The sequence below is a fragment of the Hyperolius riggenbachi genome, chromosome 5 (assembly GCF_040937935.1).
Source record: "Hyperolius riggenbachi isolate aHypRig1 chromosome 5, aHypRig1.pri, whole genome shotgun sequence".
Taxonomy (NCBI): Eukaryota; Metazoa; Chordata; class Amphibia; order Anura; family Hyperoliidae; genus Hyperolius; species Hyperolius riggenbachi.
This window is the reverse complement of record NC_090650.1, coordinates 319885405-319906210: the sequence shown is the minus strand read 5'-3', so window position 1 is coordinate 319906210 and position 20806 is coordinate 319885405. Positions and strand designations below refer to the sequence as shown.

The 20806-nt window shown below is 44.3% G+C and overlaps 1 protein-coding gene across 3 annotated transcripts in view; it reads right to left on the bottom strand.

Moving 5' to 3' along the window:
- Positions 1 to 20806, bottom strand: part of GREB1L (GREB1 like retinoic acid receptor coactivator) — a 194658-nt gene that overhangs the window by 6575 nt on the left and 167277 nt on the right. For all 3 annotated transcript variants that reach the window (XM_068237238.1, XM_068237239.1, XM_068237240.1), the window contains 7 exons: positions 16711 to 16872; positions 16379 to 16583; positions 13044 to 13212; positions 10618 to 10839; positions 8162 to 8303; positions 1414 to 1614; positions 693 to 831 (listed from right to left, as the gene is read on the bottom strand). In XM_068237238.1, the coding sequence (XP_068093339.1) occupies positions 693 to 831; positions 1414 to 1614; positions 8162 to 8303; positions 10618 to 10839; positions 13044 to 13212; positions 16379 to 16583; positions 16711 to 16872 (1240 nt within the window). The remainder of the gene's footprint in view (positions 1 to 692; positions 832 to 1413; positions 1615 to 8161; positions 8304 to 10617; positions 10840 to 13043; positions 13213 to 16378; positions 16584 to 16710; positions 16873 to 20806) is intronic.

Here is a 20806-nt window from a genome sequence, read left to right as displayed (position 1 = left end):
AAAGCTTTAGGGCTTGTTCACATTCACACTATGAGCGCTTTTCGTTTTTTTTAAAGTGCTGGTGATTTTTAAAAGCGCTTGAGCAATGTTTCTCAATGTGAGTATTCTCACATGAGCGATGAGCTTTCTTTCCAAACGCAAACACAGCTCCTGCACCATTTCCTGAGCTTTTGTGCTTCAATACAAAGTATAGGGAAAGCGCAAAGCCCTTGAAAAAGCAATTTGGTGAGCGCTTTGCAAAATAAATACACTGTATTTATTCAGTTCCAAGCCAGAGTTCACTTCCTGACTGTCATCAGGAAAGAAAGAAAGAATGCCAGACAAAAGCGCTTGGAAAAGCAGAAATCACTCTGAAAGCACAGGGAAAAGCACTCAGCACTGCCGATTTATAATGTAAACTAGGCCTAAAAGACGGTGTGTGTAAACTGCAAATATGACAGAATGATTCAATGCTATACAAAAAAAAAAGATATATATATGAAAATATGAAAATAAAAATAGACTTCTTTCTTTGATACTAATTAATGTTCTATTCATTATCTGTACTACACAAACTATTCATTATATCATAATTTTTTTTTCCGCTTCAGGTCTCAGGCTGCATTGTATTTTTATAAGACAGTTAGTGATTCCTGGATTTACCATCACTCTTGGAAAATGTAAGAAAAATGAATGTCTGAAAAGAAACGTACCTTTATGAAATCTAAACCTTTTCAGCATTGCTGCATTGACAAAGGAGTCAGACAAATAGAGCATCAGTCCACCAAATGTCACTTTCTCACAGTTCACATTGACAGAGTGTGGCCTGGAGCTCACATAGCATGAGGTCAGCTGCAAGAAAGCAAAGCAATAAGTTAGTGTATGGGATGGCCTGCTCACTAATGAGGAAATATTGCCATCGTACATTTTCAGCTGTGTGGTTATAGCTTGGAATAGTATAAATGTGCGTCTTGTGGGTAAACCAATATCACATTAATAAAAGCCAGCTTATAACTGCAATGATGTCAGAAAGTAAACATTGTCCTGAAAGGATATAAATGTTCCCTCTATACTTACACCAAGTATATAAAATGTCAGGTTTATTCAGGGCTAGATTTCGGCATAGACAGTGGGCTAGGCTGCTACTACACAAAGGGGTATCTGGGTATGGAAGTGAAGATTTCTGCATATGGAAGAGGAAGTTGCAAATAGAATAGTGAACCCACAAACTGGGAGCAACACATGGAAGACAGGGGCTGCTGCCTGAGGAAAATAAATAACTAGAAAATGAGGGGCTGCACAGGCAAAAAAAAGATTTCACATGGACTGGGAGGGGGGGGGCTGCAGCACATGGAAGGCGGAGGGTGGGGGGGAACTTCCTACTTTAATCCTCAAACAATCAGCATGCCATGAAAAGAACAGAACAGTGGTTACCTCAGGTCCCAGATTCATGTAGCAGTCCACAGACAGTATCGGGTGCTTGGGATTGTGCATTGCCTTTGGAAACAGTTTGCATGCTTTGTACTGAAAGAACTTCTCCAGCAGGTAAAAAGGCGGGGCAGCCAAGAGCGTCTGCTCGCTGTCCGGAGCACAGACATAATGCCCAGGGGAAATTGAAGCCGTGTTGTCATTTATCTGCACAAGACAAGGAACGTTCCAGAAGATGTTGATTACAGTCCTCTGATTATACACAATATAAACAGCCCGCAAGATCTGACTTGTAATTATGCTGAACGTGGGAAAGACACTGACACAGGGCTACCCTTTGGATGTGACCTTTTTTCTGCTAAAAACACAACTCTTTAAAGAACAAGCGACACCCATGCTAACCTAGAAATAAAAAACACATATATAAGTAGATAAATACTACTTCTACTTACATAACAGATGTATAGCACTGTCCACGTTATGATTCCTGTGAATCTTATAAAGGAAAAGCAGAGAATCCTATTCTAGGCAGTTTCCATCTTTGTTACCTTTGACCTCCTGAGATAATTTCCTATCTCACTTTTTGTTCTCCTCTTGCTAATTGTGTATTCATTACCCGCCTTCCTCCCAGAGTCTTCAGACACTCCCACTGAAGTCTATACTAGGAACTGCATTGTCTTATGTCATTAGAAGGAGAGGGAACTAAAGGGAAGAGGAGGAATATATTATAGATAAAAAGACCCCCACTGTTTGGCAATGGTATGAGGTATGTGATAACGCCAAACCATAACAGCAGAAAAAGTTTTGAATGCAGAATTAGCATCTTTATCACTTAATACACTCAGACCACTTGCTGTTGAAATTAGATTTTTATGGTGACAATTCTGCTTTAAGGACCAAAGTCTTTTTCATTTGCACTCTGTGATCACTGTGATTGGCTCACAGTCATCACAGGTTCGGAAGCCAATTAAATCAGCAGCTCAGTCAAGTAGCAGTTCAACTGGGCGCAGCATGCACCTGAGAGCGAGTGTAGTTAAATCTACAGTACACTGTGCCAGGATTACACAAGCACAGCATAGATTTAGCTACACATTTTCCCCTAGAGATTAACTGGCTCTGGTGACAGTATCCCTATTCTAATAGACTATTTGCGTGGCTATTGTGCAGAGAGTCTGTGTGTATGAATGTGCCAATGGTTTATTAGCTTTGATTTGGACACATCCCTTGAGCAATTCCATTTTATTTAGGAGCCTCCATCATAGAGGGTTCGGGCGTGATTCCACTTGAGTGGCGCGCGTCTACAAGACGCGTGTCGGTCCTTCCGGGTCTGCGGGGAAAGCAGACGAATCTCATCAGCCGTGCCATGCACAGCTATGGGATCCGCAGCCTCCCGCGCCGATTCGGATGGAAAAGCCGGCCGAATCGCTAGCGGTAGCGATTCGCCCGGCGTTACCATTGCACCCTATGGCAGAATTTCCCCGCACTATTCGCCTGCGGGGAAACTCTGTGGATTTGCGGCGGTTTCCGCTCAAGTGGAAACGCGCCCTTAGTATTCTATGGTGTGTTTTACGTAAGTATGTCTTGTGCCAGTGTGCTCTCCTGTGCCACATCTGCTTGGCAGGGAAAAGGGGGTACGTCAGTGATAGTGAAGAGAACCTGACTAAACTTGTAATGGGGGGGCGAGAAGAGATTTCCCATATCGACCTACACTGCAGTCTTCCCAACTCAGTTTGCTATATTAAGGGGGTCAAATAGCAGGAGGCTGACTTGTATTCATAGCTGACTTTATTTCGAGTATAAACTGTACTAAGCAGTGGCGTAGCTAAGAAACTAATGGCCCCAGTGCAAGTTTTACATTGGGCCCCCCTAGCACTCAATATATAACAATTGATATGGTGCACCAAAACCTGCAAAGGAGATCCACAGTAAGGACTGGAACCCACCAGCACTACATTACTAAGCCATTTCTGAGCGCTTTGTGATTTGAAAAGCACTTGCTAATGTAATGCTATGGGTGTAGTCCTAAGTTCAGCGATGTGATTTTACAAAAATCCCCCATAGCATTGCATTAGCAAGAGTTTTTCAAATCACTAGCACTTCGTAAAAGCTGTTAGTGGGTTTGAGCCCTAAAAGTTGGATGGGGAACAGTTTGTTGATGATTACCACTATTCAAAGCATCTATAGACGTGATCATTACCAGCACAGGACCAATAAAGAGCTAGTACTGCAGTTGAGGGAGGACCCCTAGTGGGCCCTGGTGCGGTCACAACCTCTGCATCCCCTACTGCTACATCACTGGTAATAAGGTATAGGGCAAATGGGAGCTTAACGCTAGAAAGACCAGATGAGGCCAAGGAAAACAAGAGAAAAGAGAAAAAAGTAAAAGAGAAGCTTCCACAGTATTCAGCCCTTTATCTTTTTCAATGAAATTTGCCCGCAATTTTGAAAGAAGCACAAATGCTATTCTAGCCTTTTTAAATTTTTTTTCTTTAATTTTATAAATGTATTTTATTTTTTGAAAGCCTACTAGAATACTAAAAGTAAAGGGCTTCTTCCAATGAAGCATCAAGCACAAAATACCTCCACATATCTGCTAATTGTTGTTGGAGTTCACTTAAACGTAGCTGGAATACAGCCATGTATTGCCTGCACAGGGCTTCCAAAGTTCAAACAAATCAAGCAAAATTCCTCCCATTACTTCCATTCTGTCTCTGCAGAGATGCTCTGGCTGATTGCAGTCACTGCAGAGTTCTAGTCACTGAAGCAGCTCTCCTCAGAGAATGGAAGTAATGAGAGGAATTATCCTTTGATATTGAAGAGCTTGATTTGATTGAACTTTGTATGCCTTGTGCAGACAATATAAGGCATATTCCAGCAGCATTCAGCTGAACTTCATTACCTTTCTTTTATGCCCTGCAATACACCGTGAAGGGACAGTTTTGTGCTATGGTAGAGTTAACAGTAGTTTGGGTAACGAGTGGTGTTAAAGAAAATGTAAAGGGTTAAAGGGACACTTAAAGGGCAACTGTAGTGAAAGGTATATGGAGGCTGCTATATTTACTTCCTTTTAAGGAATACTTGTTGCCTGGCTATCCTGCTGATCCTCTGCCTCTCCATAGACCCTGAACACGCATGCAGCAGCTCAGGTGCTCTGACATTATTGTCAGATCTGACAAGATTAGCTGCATGCTTGTTTCTGGTCTAATTCAGACATTATTGTAGCCAAATAGATCAGCAGAGCTGCCAGGCAACTGGTATTGTTTAAAAGCAAATAAATATGGCAGCCTACATATACTTCTCACTACAGTTGTTTTTTAAAGGACTTCCGAGGCCAACTCTCAAAAAAAAGTTAAATACCTGCATCACATTTGAAGGCACGGAGGACGCCGTCCGCGCCCTCCGTGCCGTTCTGCCAGGTCCCCGCCCCTCAATAGCCCCCCAGGCCAACTTCCGACCGCACGGCCCGGGTCGGGCTCTCCGCCTCCACTAACATGGCCGCATGAGCTGGCCGCGGCTGCGCAGTCCGCATAGCAGTGAGTGCGGGGCTGCGCAGCTCTAGGGCCTCCCCCCTGATCCACCCTACAGGAAACTGCCAGCTCATGTGGCCATGTTAGTAGAGGCAGGAGAGCCCGAACGGGGCCGTGCGGTCGGGAGCCGGCCCAGGGGGCTATTGAGCGGCGGGGACCCAGCGGAACGGCACGGAAGGCGCGGACGGCCTCCTCCGTGGCTTCAAATGTGATGCAGGTATTTAACTTTTTTGGAGAGTTGGCCTCGGAAGTCCTTTAAGCCAGGGATAAAAAAATCAGTTTACTTGCATGGGGCTTCCACCAGCCCCATCCAACTGTCCCGTACCCTTGCAGCCACTGGCGGAGCCTCCGGTCCCATGCCGCCAGCTAGTTTTGTTTTCGCCGTCAGGCCCTGACAGGGAGTCGGTGGGGTTCTTGCCCTGCGCAGGCCTGGCCACACGTATCCTTCTTCATGTTCCTGTCTTCAATAGTGTCTTGCACAGGTGCAGGATGCTATTGCGGACAGGAACTCAAAGAAAAATACGCGTAGCCAGGCCTGTCAGTGAAAACAAAACTAGCTGGCAGTGGGGGACCGGAGGCTCTGTGAGTGACTGCAAGGGCATGGGACGGTTGCAGGGGGCTGGTAGAAGCCCCAGGAAAGGAAGACTGATTTTTTTATTCCTGGGTTAAAGGGAACCAGAGACGAAGCACCCTCATGTATTTTATTACATTTATCAGTGGGAACATGACAGTAAACACCTACCATGCTTTTAAGGTAGCCATACACTGGCCGATTTGCCATCAGATTCGACCAACAGATAGACCCCCCCCTCTGATCGAATCTGATCAGAGAGGGATCGTATGGCTGCCTTTACGGCAAACAGATTGTGAATCGATTTCAGCCTGAAACCGATTCACCATCTGCTGAGCTGCCGCTGTCGCCTGTCGTCCCCCCCCCCCCCCCCCCGCATACATTACCTGAAGCCTGGTCCCGGGCATCTTCTCCGCATCACGGCATCCGCGTATAACTTTCTGTCACTCCAGTGACAGCGGAAGTTCAAATAGAGCGCCCTCTATACACGGATGCCACGATGCGGAGAAGATGCCAGCCGCGAGGTGATGCGGAGAAGATGCCGGGAGCCAGCTTCGGGTAATGTATACCTGCGTCGATCGTACGCCGCTAGCGATGTGCTCCCTACCCGCGGGAAATCAACTGTAATTTCCCGCACGGAAACCAAATTGATCGAAATTTAGCGTTTAGCGTGAATGATTTGACAGCAGATTCTATCCCAGTGACCGAATCTGCTGTCGATCGGCGGGTAATCGGCCTAGTGTATAGCCAGCTTTAGTTTTATTCTTCTCTGCCTAATTTGTCTGTTATCAGCTGTGATAAGAATCCCCGACTGAGCCTTCAGTCTAGGTTTGACCTGTAATCATTACAGCTGAGTCAGTCTTCTGTGGAGTCTTTTACAGCCCAAGTCTGCCCCCTCCTGGCTCAGCTTTCCTGCTTTGCATACTTCGAGCTCTGATGACATGGGAGGGGCTGCTGCTGCCGAGAAAGAAGCTCTGAAACAGACAAGTGTATCTGTGTGCACTGTGCAGCCAGTCATTATCTACTGTATGCAGTTTAATTTCTATGAGAGACACTTCCTACAGGCAGCCACACACAGCATGCCAGAATAATAAAATTGAAAGCACACAGATGAAAGGCTGCAGCAGCGCTGCTTGTCTATAGTCTCATATAGGCTAGACAGCACATCCAGAACAGCTTATAACATGGAAGCAGAAGGGATATGAGCCGGCAGCCATATTGGATTTTTCCTGGAGCAATAATGGATAAAAAAACGGAAACCGTAAATTCGGGCGCCTGAGGCTAGTGGACAAATCGGGCGCCGCCATTCACTCCTATAATAAATATCGTTTAATGGGCGCCCGATAGGAAAAAAGGGCGCCGGAGAAAACTAACGTTTTAAAAGCGGCGCCCGGAGACTTAATGTTTTATTACTGTTTCTCATGATTACACATTATTTAATGATTTATACATTTTTAAATATTATTTTTAAACGAAAAACAGTACAATATTTTTTTTCCAAACATTATTTTTAAACGAAAAACAGTACTTTTTTTTTTTACATTATTTTTAAACGAAAAAACCAACAGGGGGGTCTTAGGTTTAGGCACCAACAGGGGGGTCTTAGGTTTAGGCACCAAAAGGGGGTCTTAGGTTTAGGCACCAAAAGGGGGTCTTAGGTTTAGGCACCAACAGGGGGGTCTTAGGTTTAGGCACCAACAGGGGGGTCTTAGGTTTAGGCACCAACAGGGGGGTCTTAGGTTTAGGCACCAACAGGGGGGTCTTAGGTTTAGGCACCAACAGGGGGGTCTTAGGTTTAGGCACCAACAGGGGGTCTTAGGTTTAGGCACCAACAGGGGGGTCTTAGGTTTAGGCACCAACAGGGGGGTCTTAGGTTTAGGCACCAACAGGGGGGTCTTAGGTTTAGGCACCAACAGGGGGGTCTTAGGTTTAGGCACCAACAGGGGGGTCTTAGGTTTAGGCACTAACAGGGGGGTCTTAGGTTTAGGCACCAACAGGGGGGTCTTAGGTTTAGGCACTAACAGGGGGGTCTAGGGGTTAGGGGTAGGTACAGGGAGGGTTACTTAGGCACCAACAGGGGGGGTCTTAGGTTTAGGCATCAACAGGGGGGTCTAGGGGTTAGGGGTAGGTACAGGGAGGGTTACTTAGTAATTTTTTTTTAAAACGTTCTTATACGTTTCACTATTTAAACGAAAGATTAACGTTTTTACAATTGCCGATTTAATGCACATTATTTAATGATTTATAACGTTAAAAAACATTAATTTTAAACGAAATACAGTACAATACATTTTTAAACGTTATCCATGCTTATCGTTAAAAACCCGGCGCCCTTTTTTCCCAGCGCCCCTTTTTAACGTACGCTAAAAAAACACCCAAAAAGGCAAACCAGAGTGGCGAAATTATCAGGTAGAGCATTTATTCTTTACAAGCTATAAACTGATATGTTTATTTTGCGTGAATCGTTCATCTCCGGTTTCCTTTAAGTGTCCCTTTAAGGCTTAGATGAAAGGTCAGGGTTCATTTGAGATTGAATGCAAGATTTGGGGGAGCACTAGAGATATTGAAAATATCTGCAGTAAAATATCCTGTACCCTAAAAACTGTAGTATGACCCCGATGCCTTTACAAAAAAAAGATAAGCACTTCTCACATACCAATACTTTGGGTTTGACGATAAAATCCTTGTGGCCTCCTAAGTGAATATGCTTCTTCATAAGGCTGAAGTTGTTGAAGCGACAAATAAGCAACCCTCCGCTGTTTGCTCGAAGGTTAAAATCTATCTCTTCACAGAAGTACCTGAAATAAAGGAGAGTATTACTAATGATGCAAGTCCTGTGTAATTTATTAAAGCATTCTGTCTCAAAGGAGGATAAATCACCTGCAGTGCAACTGAAAATTAAAGTACCTGTAAGGCTGAATAGAATGCAGAGTTACTATGTTGTGTGGACTACATTATTCACAAATCATTACTCCACTGAGCATAAATAGATCAACCAAAAGTCCAAGGAGTAACAAGAGGTCCCAATGAGTTTGGTGTGTGCTTTAGATTTCTTACAACTTTTATTGTACTACATCCTTTCACTTCAAGAATACGAGATTTGCAAGTGTATATTTGGATAGAAGACCACACTAGTTGGTTTTGGCGTTCTACTGATGCATGATTTGCTTTTTTTCACCTTCATACCTTTGTAAACCTGCCTGTAGAAGTCCATGATTATTTCAGCATCCCTTTGCTTTAGCATTAAGTCTATTGATGTGTATGGCAATTAGCCAACAAAGGCACCTGAGGAAGGGTAGACAGCCCGAAACGTTGTTCTAATCTTGCTGTAATGTTCTGCTGATAAATTACAAGGAACTATTGCAGCAAGCTTTTCGATGTGTTTGGCGGTGTGTATTGGGTAAGGTGGCTCCCCATTTACACCAGCAGCTTCCTGGAAATGTTGCATTTGCAATAATTTAACAGGGACGCATGATAGATACTTTTTCAGACTGTTGGAATTTCTGGCTCAGAGTGTTTAATAATTATCATTAGTGAAGGAACTATGTGACAATATTTGTTTTCATTTTCCCTAAGACTATTTTCTATTGTATCTTTCACCAACCAACTTTCTTATTCTCACTGTGTATTTGAATGATTTCATGGACTGGATCCAGGCCAAACTATATCTATTTGCTCATCATACACTAAAGGATGTGGTTCCACTGATAAAATAATTTTACTCTGATCATTTTTACTGCATTTATGTTAGATTCGTTTTTTTTTATTAAATCTTACATCTAGTATCAATGTCTAATAGTGTATGCCTGCCTTTGTAATATCTACATATATAATCATTCTATTTAATATTTAACAGATTACACAATTAACATGGACAGATAATGGCAATGTAGATAATATACAGTTGTGTTGATGTACATGTAGACCACATATACAGCTATACACAGTAATACCAAATTACCGTACAGCAGAAATGTCCAAATCTGATCCTCAAGGGCCGAAGTCCTCTCACATTTTTGGCACAGCTCAAATGAATTGATGGGGCTGAATCAGGAAAGGTGTGGTCCATCAAGTAGAACACATTTCTCCTTCCATTCTACACACTGGCATGGATAAGGCTTGCGAGGACTGGAGTTGGACATACCTGCTGTACAAGATATTACAGTCTATACAGCCATTGAATACTTAAAGGGAACCAGAGAGGAATACAATGTAAAAATAGAAAGGCTTTTATACATACCTGGGGCTTCTTCCAGCCTCATAAGCCCAGATCGCTCCCACGATGCCATCCTCCGCTTCCTGGAACCGCCGGTCCCGGCCCGCCACTTCCGGCGGACGCGGGGCAATTGTCCGCATCACAGGGGCTCCCTCCATACCCGTACGTATGTGGCTGCGCAGTAGACAGCCTCATGCGTACTTGTATAGAGGGAGCGCCATGTGATGCGGAGAATCGGCCGCGTCCGCCGGCCGACTGGCGGCAATGACGGGACCCGGTACCGGCGGATCCAGGCAGCAGAGGACTCTGAAGTCTCATGAAAATCATCTTTTTATTTAAAAAAAATTTGTTTAACATGCTAGCCCTACCTAAAACGCCGCATCCCCGCGACTGTAAACTAACTAAAACACCCCAAACTCCCCGGGGGGCAATCCGGGCAGTGCTTCCGTGAGAGGCAGAGCTATGAGCCGCAGTTCTGCCTCTCAGCGCGTTTATCAGCCAGGATCGCTGTCTCTCCCCCGCCCCTCTCAGCCTTCCTTCACTAAGAGGCGGGGGAGAGGCGGAGATCCGCCGCTGATAGACGGCGCATGGAGGCAGAGCTGCAGCTGAAAGCTCTGCCTCCAAAAGCAGCAAAATCCACGACCAAGAAAGTCGTGGATTTTGCGGGGGAGAAGGAGGGGGAGTTAGAGGGGATCTAGTTAGATTACAGCTGCGGGGATGCAGCGTTTTAGGTAGGGCTAGCATGTTAAACACATTTTTAAAATAAAAAGATAAGTTTTATGACACTTCAGTGTCTCTTTAATCACTCCAAAGTCTTTTCTTCTCAGATTGACATACTCTGAGGATTTCATGAAAAGCAGCATGAGATGCAATTTCCAATAATAGCATTTCCTCACCTGTTGAGATCATACTGTACATTCTGCGTCAGGTCCACGTTGAGTAATATGAAGTCATGGACGTGACACCTGGAGAAAGGATGCTTGGGGAAGCGGCTATTAAGCTTGCTGTTCCACTTCTGGATCCCCAGGATTGCATAGTTGACGATTTTTGGGGTAGCTTCCATATGTTGTAAAACGTACTTCAGAGAGACATTTTGGATTCCAGATTCTGTAGACTGGCTGCAAATAACCAGACGAAGATTTACAGTACACAATGACAAGGTAATGAAAGATGTATTACGAATTACATAGAGAAAGTGTGCTGAATAACTGTGCTAAACCCGCATTTTAAAGGTATTCAGACATTAAAGCCAAATCTACTAAACAAGAGGAAACATTTCCTATATCTTCATAGTATTACATATAGCTTGCCATTTTATATAGTCCAAGTTGTATCTCCAGCCACAAACAGTAGACAACTAGGGATGTACAGTTCTTGACAATGTCACTGCTGTCCCCACATTTTGATGACGGTCTACCCTGTATTCAATGGAAAAGCCATGCTGTGAAAATTGTTCTGTATCTTTCTCCCAATTAAAACCTTTCAGCAATGAGATTCATCTGATGCTCTGTAAGCAGCTCTCTGTGAACCATGGTTTTTGCTATAGCAGTCAGCTGAGTAAATTTCAGGAAAATCCTACTAGGACAGCTGAATTTGGGGTTAATCAGGGTCAGATCAGGGTCTTTAATTAATGGCAGGTGTGTACCCGAGAAGAGTATTCTGTAATTACATCAAAACGGGCTTCAAGAAAGTGACTAAAGTGATCCGGAGATGACCCCCCCAAAAATTATACATACCTGGGGGCTTCCTCCAGCCCCCTTCAGGATGATCGCTCTCTCGCTGTCTTCCTCCGCCGCCTGAATCCTCCGCTAGCCAGCCTGGCAAGTCTGCCAGTCAGCTCCACACGGCGCAGTCCGGTTGTGCACGCTCCCGTGGGCGAGAAAGTTCTGCGCCTTCGCAACAGTAAAGGCATGGGGCGCATGTCTTGGCCGTGCATGCAAAGTAGTGAAGGAATTGCCGGGCGGAGGATCCAGGCGGCCTTGAAAAGACGGCAACAGCTAGGGAGCGATTAGCCTGAAGGGGACTGGAGGGAGCCCAGGCATGTTTAGTTAGGTAATCTCAGGTTTCCTTTAAATGTGTGCATACTTATGGAATCATCTCATTGTACATTCATTTTATTTTTTTTTTGTATTTTTCTCCTTACACTCTTTTTTCACCTGAATTGTAAAGGCTAATGGTCACCTGGGAAAAGTTGTGAAATGATTTATTGTGCCCTCCTTTTTGTACATCCAAAAAACCTGGCATTTTAATAGCGGTGTACACTTTTTATAACTACTGTATGCTCCTTATATATGGGGTGAGTCTGAACTATCTTTGCCACCCCTTACCTTAACCAGAAGGCCCAAAGTTTTTTATCTGATGTGTGTATGCGGCTTAAAAGCTGCCATACACTGGTCGATTGCCACCAGATAGATCCCTCTGTGATCGAATCTGATCAAAGAGGGATCTATTGGCTGCCTACACTGCAAACAGATTTTGAATCAATTTCACAATGAAACCGATTCACAATCTGTGCAGCTGCCGCCTCCTCCAGCATAAATTACCTGATCCGGCCGGTGCGAGTCCTCCCGGTCTCCGCTGTCCTTTATCCACTCTGGGCTCCAGCTTCACTGTACTTCCTGTCGGGGGAAGTATAAACAGTAGAGGGCGCTCTATTGTTTAAACTTTCTGTCGGGACAGGAAGAAGTTAAGCCAGCCGGAGCCCAGCGCGGAGAAGAAACAGTGGGGAGAGCGGGGACACACGCCGGCGGAACAGGTAATATATTGCCGCTAGCATCGGTCGTCGGACATTCGAACGTCGCTATCGACGCACTCCCGACCCACCGGCGATCGACCGAAAACGGTTGTTCGGTCAGCGTTTGCGCATGGGTTTCACAGCAGATTCGATCACAGTGATCGAATCTGCTGTCTATCGGCGGGAAACCATTTAAGTGTATGGGCACCTTTACACTTCAGTTTCCAAATATAATATAAGCAGGACACTTCTGTAGTTCAATTTTAAATGTTATTCTTCAAAAACAAAGCCAATATTTTGATATGTATTATCTCTTTTTCAGGGCATCCAAAACATTTAATGGTTAGAATGCAGATCATGCTCCTCATGCACTTGCCATCCACAATATTTCGGGTCCAGAAACTGCAGTCTGATTAAAAATGTAAGATTGAATTAAAGGAGGTGGCCGCTTATATATTTGGGGGCTAGCACATAAATGAGAAAAGTAACACAGCTGCTGGCTAACTGGTTTCTTCATCCCCACCACTTCCTGCTGGGTGGGGCCAATTACAATATAAGGATCTTTTTTTCTTTGTCATTTCTGCTTACCTGGATTGTCCAGGAACTCTGCTGTGTACATTCCACAGAACACAAGAGTCATCCATGACGACAATGAAGGGCCATACGCACTGGCGCTTGACTCCCATCTCCTCCATACGATTTCGCTCCAGCTCCAAGTTGTGATAGGAAAGCTCTTTGATTAAGAATCTGGAAGCGCCTGTATTTGATTATATAGATTACATTTGACAACTTTCACATGAAAATAGTCTGATCTTTACAACAGCCTACCATTGCATCTTCAATTCTTTCACTCATCACAAAGACCACTAACTACCATTACTTTGGTCACTTTAACACTAATTTAACACTCACTTTGCATAAGATATCAAGTGCCACTAAAATACACTGGATATGCTGCACCTGGAAAACATACACGTCACTGGTTGTTGTACACCTTCATGTTATTGTAATCAGTAAAGTGTATATAGTATGGGTGAACTCTCACATGGAACTATTCTAATTAATCATTTTTGGCAACCACTAACATTATTTTACTCTAATTTCCTTTGTAAATCAGGCTCTACACTTTAGAAAGCTGCTAAGCTTATTACATTCATTCGTACAGAAAAAATCAATGATTATCTTGTGGATCGATACTTGTTAAAGCAGAATTACATTGTGGCATAACATACAGTAAAACCTGTCAACCATCTCTTTAATGACCATGTAGTTATCCTAACTGCACTTGTTCCAAAATAATTTCACCTGTATAAAAAAGCATAGTCAGTCATTGTATTATGCATGGCTACTTCGTATCCTGATCAGTCAGAAGACGATCAGTGGTGGTGGTTAAGGGGAACGGGGGGGAATCGGGCGGAGAGGATTCTGTCTCTTAAGGTTCTTACGTGTTTACAAATTTGGCTACCCAAAATGATCTATCATGATAATTTCAGGCCCCTTTGCAAAGTGTGTTCTTGAGTGCTAGAAAATCATGCCCAACTCCAGTTCGTACATCCCCATTCCCAGGTCAGAACATGGTGCTCAGCAGAGAGACAAGCACTATCATTCTAGCAGGTCTGTACCTAGGTCAGGATCAGAGCAGCCATCAGGATGCATATACACATCCTATTTTGAATAGCCAACCATGGGCCAATTTTACCACTTCCATGTAGCACGACCACTTACATACAGAATCTTTTCATGTAGTTTATGGGCCAAAATCTGTTGGCCCCTAAACTACATGGTAATGGTAAAATTGTCCAATCAAAATTGGATTTGTGCACCAACCCTTAAGCCGCATCTACACGCGTAGATGCGGCTGCAATGTTCCTTATCAATCGAGCCGCTGATGCGGCTTGATTGATAAGATCCGACAGGACGGATCTCCCCACCGCCGATTCCCTGCTCGCTCCCCGCGAGGGGACAATGGCAGGGAATCGAGCGGAAGATAATCGGCGCAGTGTGGGGACGATCGGGAATCGAGCGGGTACTGATTCCGGCGGGGACGCGGAAGAGGCGATCCGGCGGCTAATCGAGCTGCCGGATCGCCGCCTCATCTACACGTGTTGATGAGGCTTTAGCCAGAAGATTTCTCCTTTTATTTACTGTGCAAACAGGTGGTTATCTTCTGATTTCTGTACATCAAAGGGAAAACTCCTTAGCACAGGCAGAGCCATTTGTAAGATGGGCTCCAGGGAATATTGAAAGTAAGCATATTAACTACTGAAGGTTCTTCTATTTTAAAAAGAATTCCGTTTTTAAATGTTTAGCGGTGTGGCACATCCACTGATGCAGAGGGGGGAATTTGACTCCACTTAAAGAAACATGGCAAGTGTTAGAATGTAAGGCCTCAGTTGTTTTAACTGAGTTTAGTCAAAGGACTTGATTTGCAGAGTCTCCCTTTAAGCAGAGTTTCTCGGAGAAGAAATTATGCAGTCAGGCCACATAATGGGTTATCAGGTCTAAGGTCTAACTGCTCCGACCGTTAAGACGACAGAAAAACGGTAAACAAAGCCGATTTTTACAAAAAACATTGCATTCTTTGCGACTAGGTTATAAAAGCAATGGAATATTAATGATGAGGTGGGTCACATGTCCATGCCCGCCAATTGTAGGCTTGGGGGTATGGCTCAGATGATGTCACATTTAACTCTTTGGTGATCAGTATTAAAGCTGGGGACGGGCTGCAGAGAGGCACTTCTGCTTCCTGTGACTGCTGGCTTCAACCCTTTACTTTTATTTAGAATATATCTTATCTAACTGCATGCTGTATATAGGACTAAGAGCAACATAGCCTAGATGTAACGTAGTATAGATGGAAGAGAAAACCTGGTTTCCATGCAAGGGAGCCAAGAGCTGTAACGCAAAGGACTTACTACAGAACAAACTGCTTCGCTAAGATGTAACCACATGTACTGTATATCTCTTGACTGAATAAATTCCTAAACTTTGAGGACGCTTAAGAAGTTCTATCTCCTATGCTGTTGCTGTGATGAGAGTCGCGTTTGCAGCTCTTATTAATGAGCTGCTGGTGCCGGAACAAAGGTGTAGTGCTGTTGCCAATAGCAACCAACGTATGGATTCTTACAGCAAGAAGATGCTAGAATCTGTGGACACTAACTTTTAATTACAAAGGTTACTTGGATGTCTGTTCTGTTGACCCTCTACTTTTCAGATTGTTTAGTCATGTTTGTTCCAAGTGTGTGACTCAAACTACTGAATGCAATAAGGTCAGCATGACAGACAGGCATTTGGTATGTTTACAAATGGAATAATTCATTATACCACATATTCCTGATCGTAATATTTCTGGTTTCCAACAGTTACTTTATTTCAGTGCAGCTGAGCCCAAGCCTGGCCCTGAGAGAGAGCAGCATCTGGGGGCTTAACTGTCTGAATTCAATCAACAGGTTTGTGTTAAGCAGTGCAACTGGAAGTTTTTGTATCTAAACTGGAACAGTAAGAAACTACCATTCTAATAACTATTAGGGCCCATTCACACTTAAAATTGCAAAACGCTAGCGCTTAGGGCCAGCGGTTTGTACAAGTGATTTTACCATGATTAGCGCGGTAAAAATCATTGGACACTACCGCAATTTCAGAGCGATCGCGGTCAGCGCTTTAATAGCGCTGAACGATCGCTCCAGAATCACCCCAAAAAATGCTGCAGGTAACACATTTGCGATTGGCGCTAATCGCAAAACGCCTGTGATCGGTGCCAATCGCGGCAGTGAGAACACTGCCATAGGGTAACAAAGCACTAGCACTTTAGCGATTAGCAGGAATAGCCCACTAATTGTGAATGGGTCCTTACATTTATTGGTTCATATAGTGCAAACTATGACGACACAAAATAAGACCAGCGAGTGTAAGTCATTACCTACCTGCTCCAGCATTGTTAAATATGCTAGGAAGCACCAGCATGATGTGGTTGGACCAGTACTTTCTATAAAGGGGCATCTCATACTCTTTCACCACTATGATGTGCAGATGGCTGGTACCTTCCATGGCATGATAGAGATTCAATAGTCCATGTTCATGGCGGCCACTCGAAGGGGTGAAAATTGGACTTTTAATCATGTTTAGGCTCTGTGAAGACAATAATACAATCCTTTCATTACTAATACTTTTTCCAGACAAATTCTAGAAACTTATAGGTAGTAGTATTATTACCTTCAGTCTACTTCTGTAAAATGAAGGTGTAACAGACACTTACTTTATCAGAAACCAGGGGGAGGCGCATGCTCTCGAGGTGCTTGCCTTGTTTGCTGAAGATAAAATGATGTTCCTTGGATTTGGGGATGATGAAATGAAGCTGGACTTCCTCACCGAGCATTGAGGATGAAAATGTAAAGGCATGGATGGTAGATTCGTGCATCTAAAGACAAGGAGCAGAGAAATGGAGCGTTTATCAGTAAGGCAATATACTTCAATAATTTTTCCTCCTTTTTGAAGTTGAGTAAACAATGCTAGTTGACAATCGGCCACGATGGCCATTAAAGGCTACCTCCCCCGATATTGCCTGAAGATCTGTCACACGGATTCACTAGCTCGACCAACCTGCGAGTACATTGTTATCCTCACCCTACCTGCCGGAGGTTGCTGTGTTGTAGGCAGCCCGTCAACAGTCCCCCTCCTCTCCACAACAGACACAATGCATAGCCTCTAGGCTAGCAAAGCATCTGTGCATGTACCTAGCTTTAAACAGTTATGTGAGCAGCAGTAGGTACGGTATAAACAGATACACTGTTCTTATAAGGCAGATTTTATGCACATCTAGCCAGTAATACGCTTGCATTTTAGAACGGATTCAAATTCAGTAATATAAATACACTACATTATTGAGTAGTCTCATTCTTTAAGTTTTTTTTTTTTACCACACTTAAAAGACACCTGACATGAGACAGATATGGAGGCTGCCAAATGTATTTCCTTTGAAGCGATGCAAATTGCCCAACTTTCCTGCTGATTCTCTGCCTCTAATACTTTCTGTAATGGATAGCGGAGATGCCGCCGCGGAGACAAGCGGCATGGCGGCTATCTCCGCGTATCAGCCGGTGGCTTCGGCCGCGCAGTTACATGCTGGTGCTCTGCCTGGTGCTTCTATTGTACATAGATTGAGGGCTGCGCTCGCCAGGCGACAGGACCTTTATGTGAATAGAAGGGGAGTCAGCTGATCTGCCAGGTCAGCTGGCTCCAAACGCCATCTCGGATTGGCTGAGTGACTGGGGCAGCGCTGCGTAGCTGCTATGTATATATAGTGGTAGTTTGTCAGTAGTCCCGTGTCTGCTGTTGCGAATGCTAACGTGTGAGCGCTCAGACCTAGTCAGATCCCAAAGTGTGCTAGAACCAGCCGGAGCTGGGGATCCGCACTTAGCCAGATTCTGTTGATAGCTTAAAGTACTCGTTTATTGTATTATCTGTTATGACCTTCTGCCTCCATTTACTATTCTCCTGCTTACTGACTCTGTACCTCTGCTCATCTGATTCATGTTGCCGACCCTTCCTGGACCTGACACTGAATCAGTCTTCTGTCTTTGTACCTTATCTGCCCGTACGTTGCCTACTCTGCTTGTCTGACCTTCTTGCCTCACCAGTGGGCCTAGCCACTGGCGAGGGATCTGTGGCTTTGCACCTGCTCCTCAGGTGAAGCTCCACTGCAGCACTGTCTGTAAACACCCGCTCCTCAGGTGTCCCTTGGCTGCAGTGTAGTCTTAATCACCTGCTCCTCAGATGAATATCCTTTGCAGCACTGTCTTTAACACCTGCTCCTCAGATGTCCACTGGCTGCAGTATAGTCTTAATCACTCGCTCCTCAGGTGATCATTCTCTGTAGCTCAGTTGGTGATACCTGCTCCACAGGTGTCCACTGACTACAGTACAGCCTGACTCGCCGGCTCCTCAGGTGATCAGAGGCTGCAGTATTGTCTGAATCACCCGCTTCTCGGGAGACTTCATATTCCTCATTACTGTTGCACCAAACACTATCTCACATTGGTAGTCCTGTGTCTGGCTATACTAGCATTATTGGTAATTCTGCAGATCACCACATAATCAGTTATAGCATCTGTATTATTGGTGATACTGCAGATCACCAATAATCAGAAAATCTGTTTAGCTGACACCAATCGTTACACTTTCAGCCATAGACCCTGAACAAGCATGTAGCAGATCAGATGTTTGACTGGATTAGCTACAATGCTTGTTTCAGGTGTGTGATTCAGACAGTACTTATGCATTAAAGTTCAGCAGGTTGGCCAGGCAACTTGTATGGTTTAAAAGGAAATGCATATGGCAGCCTCGATATTCCTCTCAAGTCAGGTGTCCTTTAAAGCCAAACTACATGATTTATCACTAAACCAGTTTGTATATAAGAGTATCAGTTCAGATAATGAAACCACATAATATATATTCTTGAATCCAAGGTTCAATATCAGACTTTATTATATCAAAAATTGCGAAAAATAGTAAAAAAAAAATGTGTGAAAAAAACCTGAAATACATTATTTCATCTAACAAAGCACAATGGCCTCAATTCACCAAGTTTTATCTAACATTTTATCGAACGTTTGATAATTTACCTCATGAGTAAAATCTAATTTTGCATTCTCTAAGGTGTTCTACAGGGTGGGCCATTTATATGGATACACCTTAATAAAATGGGAATGGTTGGTGATATTAACTTCCTGTTTGTGGCACATTAGTATATGTGTGTGTGTGTGGGGGGGGGGGGGGGACTTTTCAAGATGGGTGGTGACCATTGTGGCCATTTTGAAGTCGCCCATTTTGAATCTAACTTCTGTTTTTTCAATAGGAAGTGTGTCATGTGACATCAAACTTATTGTGAATTTATTTACAAATTTCTGACCACTTATAAAATGTGTTCAATGTGCTGCCCATTGTGTTGGATTGTCAATGCAACCCTCTTTTCCCACTCTTCACACACTGATAGCAACACCGCAGGAGAAATGCTAGCACAGGCTTCCAGGAATGCTCTGACCTGACACCCATAATATGGTGCACCACCACATTATGGGTGTCAGGTCCGAGCATTCCGAGATGAATGGCCCCCAAGGTCTCCCGGTCTGACCCCCTTAGACTTTAATCTTTGGCGTCATCTGAAGGCAATTTTCTATGCTGTAAAGATACGAGATGTGCAGCACTTGAAACTACGGTTACTGGAAGCCTGTGCTAGCATTTCTCCTGCGGTGTTGCTATCAGTGTGTGAAGAGTGGGAGAAGAGGGTTGCATTGTGAAATTCCCAATAAGTTTGATGTGTCACATGACCCTCTTCCTATTGAAAAAACAAAAGTTGGAATCAAAATGGCCGACTTCAAAATGGCCACCATGGTCACCACCCATCTTGAAAAGTTTCCCTTCTTCACATATACTAATGTGCCACAAACATGAAGTTAATATCACCAACCATTCCCATTTTGTTAAGGTGTATCCATATAAATGGCCCACCCTGTAGATTTTTTGAACATTTTATCGATAAAACAGTCGATAAATCTATAACACCTTAGTGAATTCAAAATTAGATTTTACTCATGAGGTACCGTATTTTTCGGACTATAAGACGCACTTTTTCTCTCCCAAAAGTGGGGGGAAAATATCAGTGCGTCTTATAGTCCGAATGCTACATTTTTGGTCCTGCACCTCCCTTCCCTTGTTCTTTATCCCGTGTCTACATGCCCCCCTGTGCCCCAGTGACTGCATGTCTCCCTGTGTTGCAGTGTCTGTGTGTCCCCTTGTGTCCCAGTATCTGAGTATTTGTGTCCCTGATGTTTGCGTGTCCCCGGGTGTCCCGATGTATCATTTGCAGCTGCCACTTGTTCCCCGTGTCCAATACACGGTGTTTGCGCGTCCCCGGGCGTCCCGATATCTTAAACACATATTTGCAGCTGCCTCTTGCTCAACAGGCTTTCCCCGGTTTACCTTCATTGAATCTTTGATCATCGCGGTGTCCCGCGGTATCGCCGCACTTTGTATCGATCAGAAAGTCCCAGGCGTCCGTGCAGACAAATGCACCAATCAGGCGGCGGCGCTAGCCTTAACCGCCAATCACGCTGCGCACTGCTCAAGTGATGTCTCGAGGGCGGGGCCACCTCTCCGTCATCGGGACCAATCACAGCGCTCCCCGACTGATTGGTCCATTTGTCTGCACGGACGCCCGGGACTTCCTGATCGATACAAACTTCGGCTGTACCGGGGGACACCGCGATGATCAAAGCTTCAAGGGAGGTAAACTAGGCAGCCTGATGAGCAAGTGGCAGCTGCAAGTGTGTGTAATCGGAACACCCGGGGACATG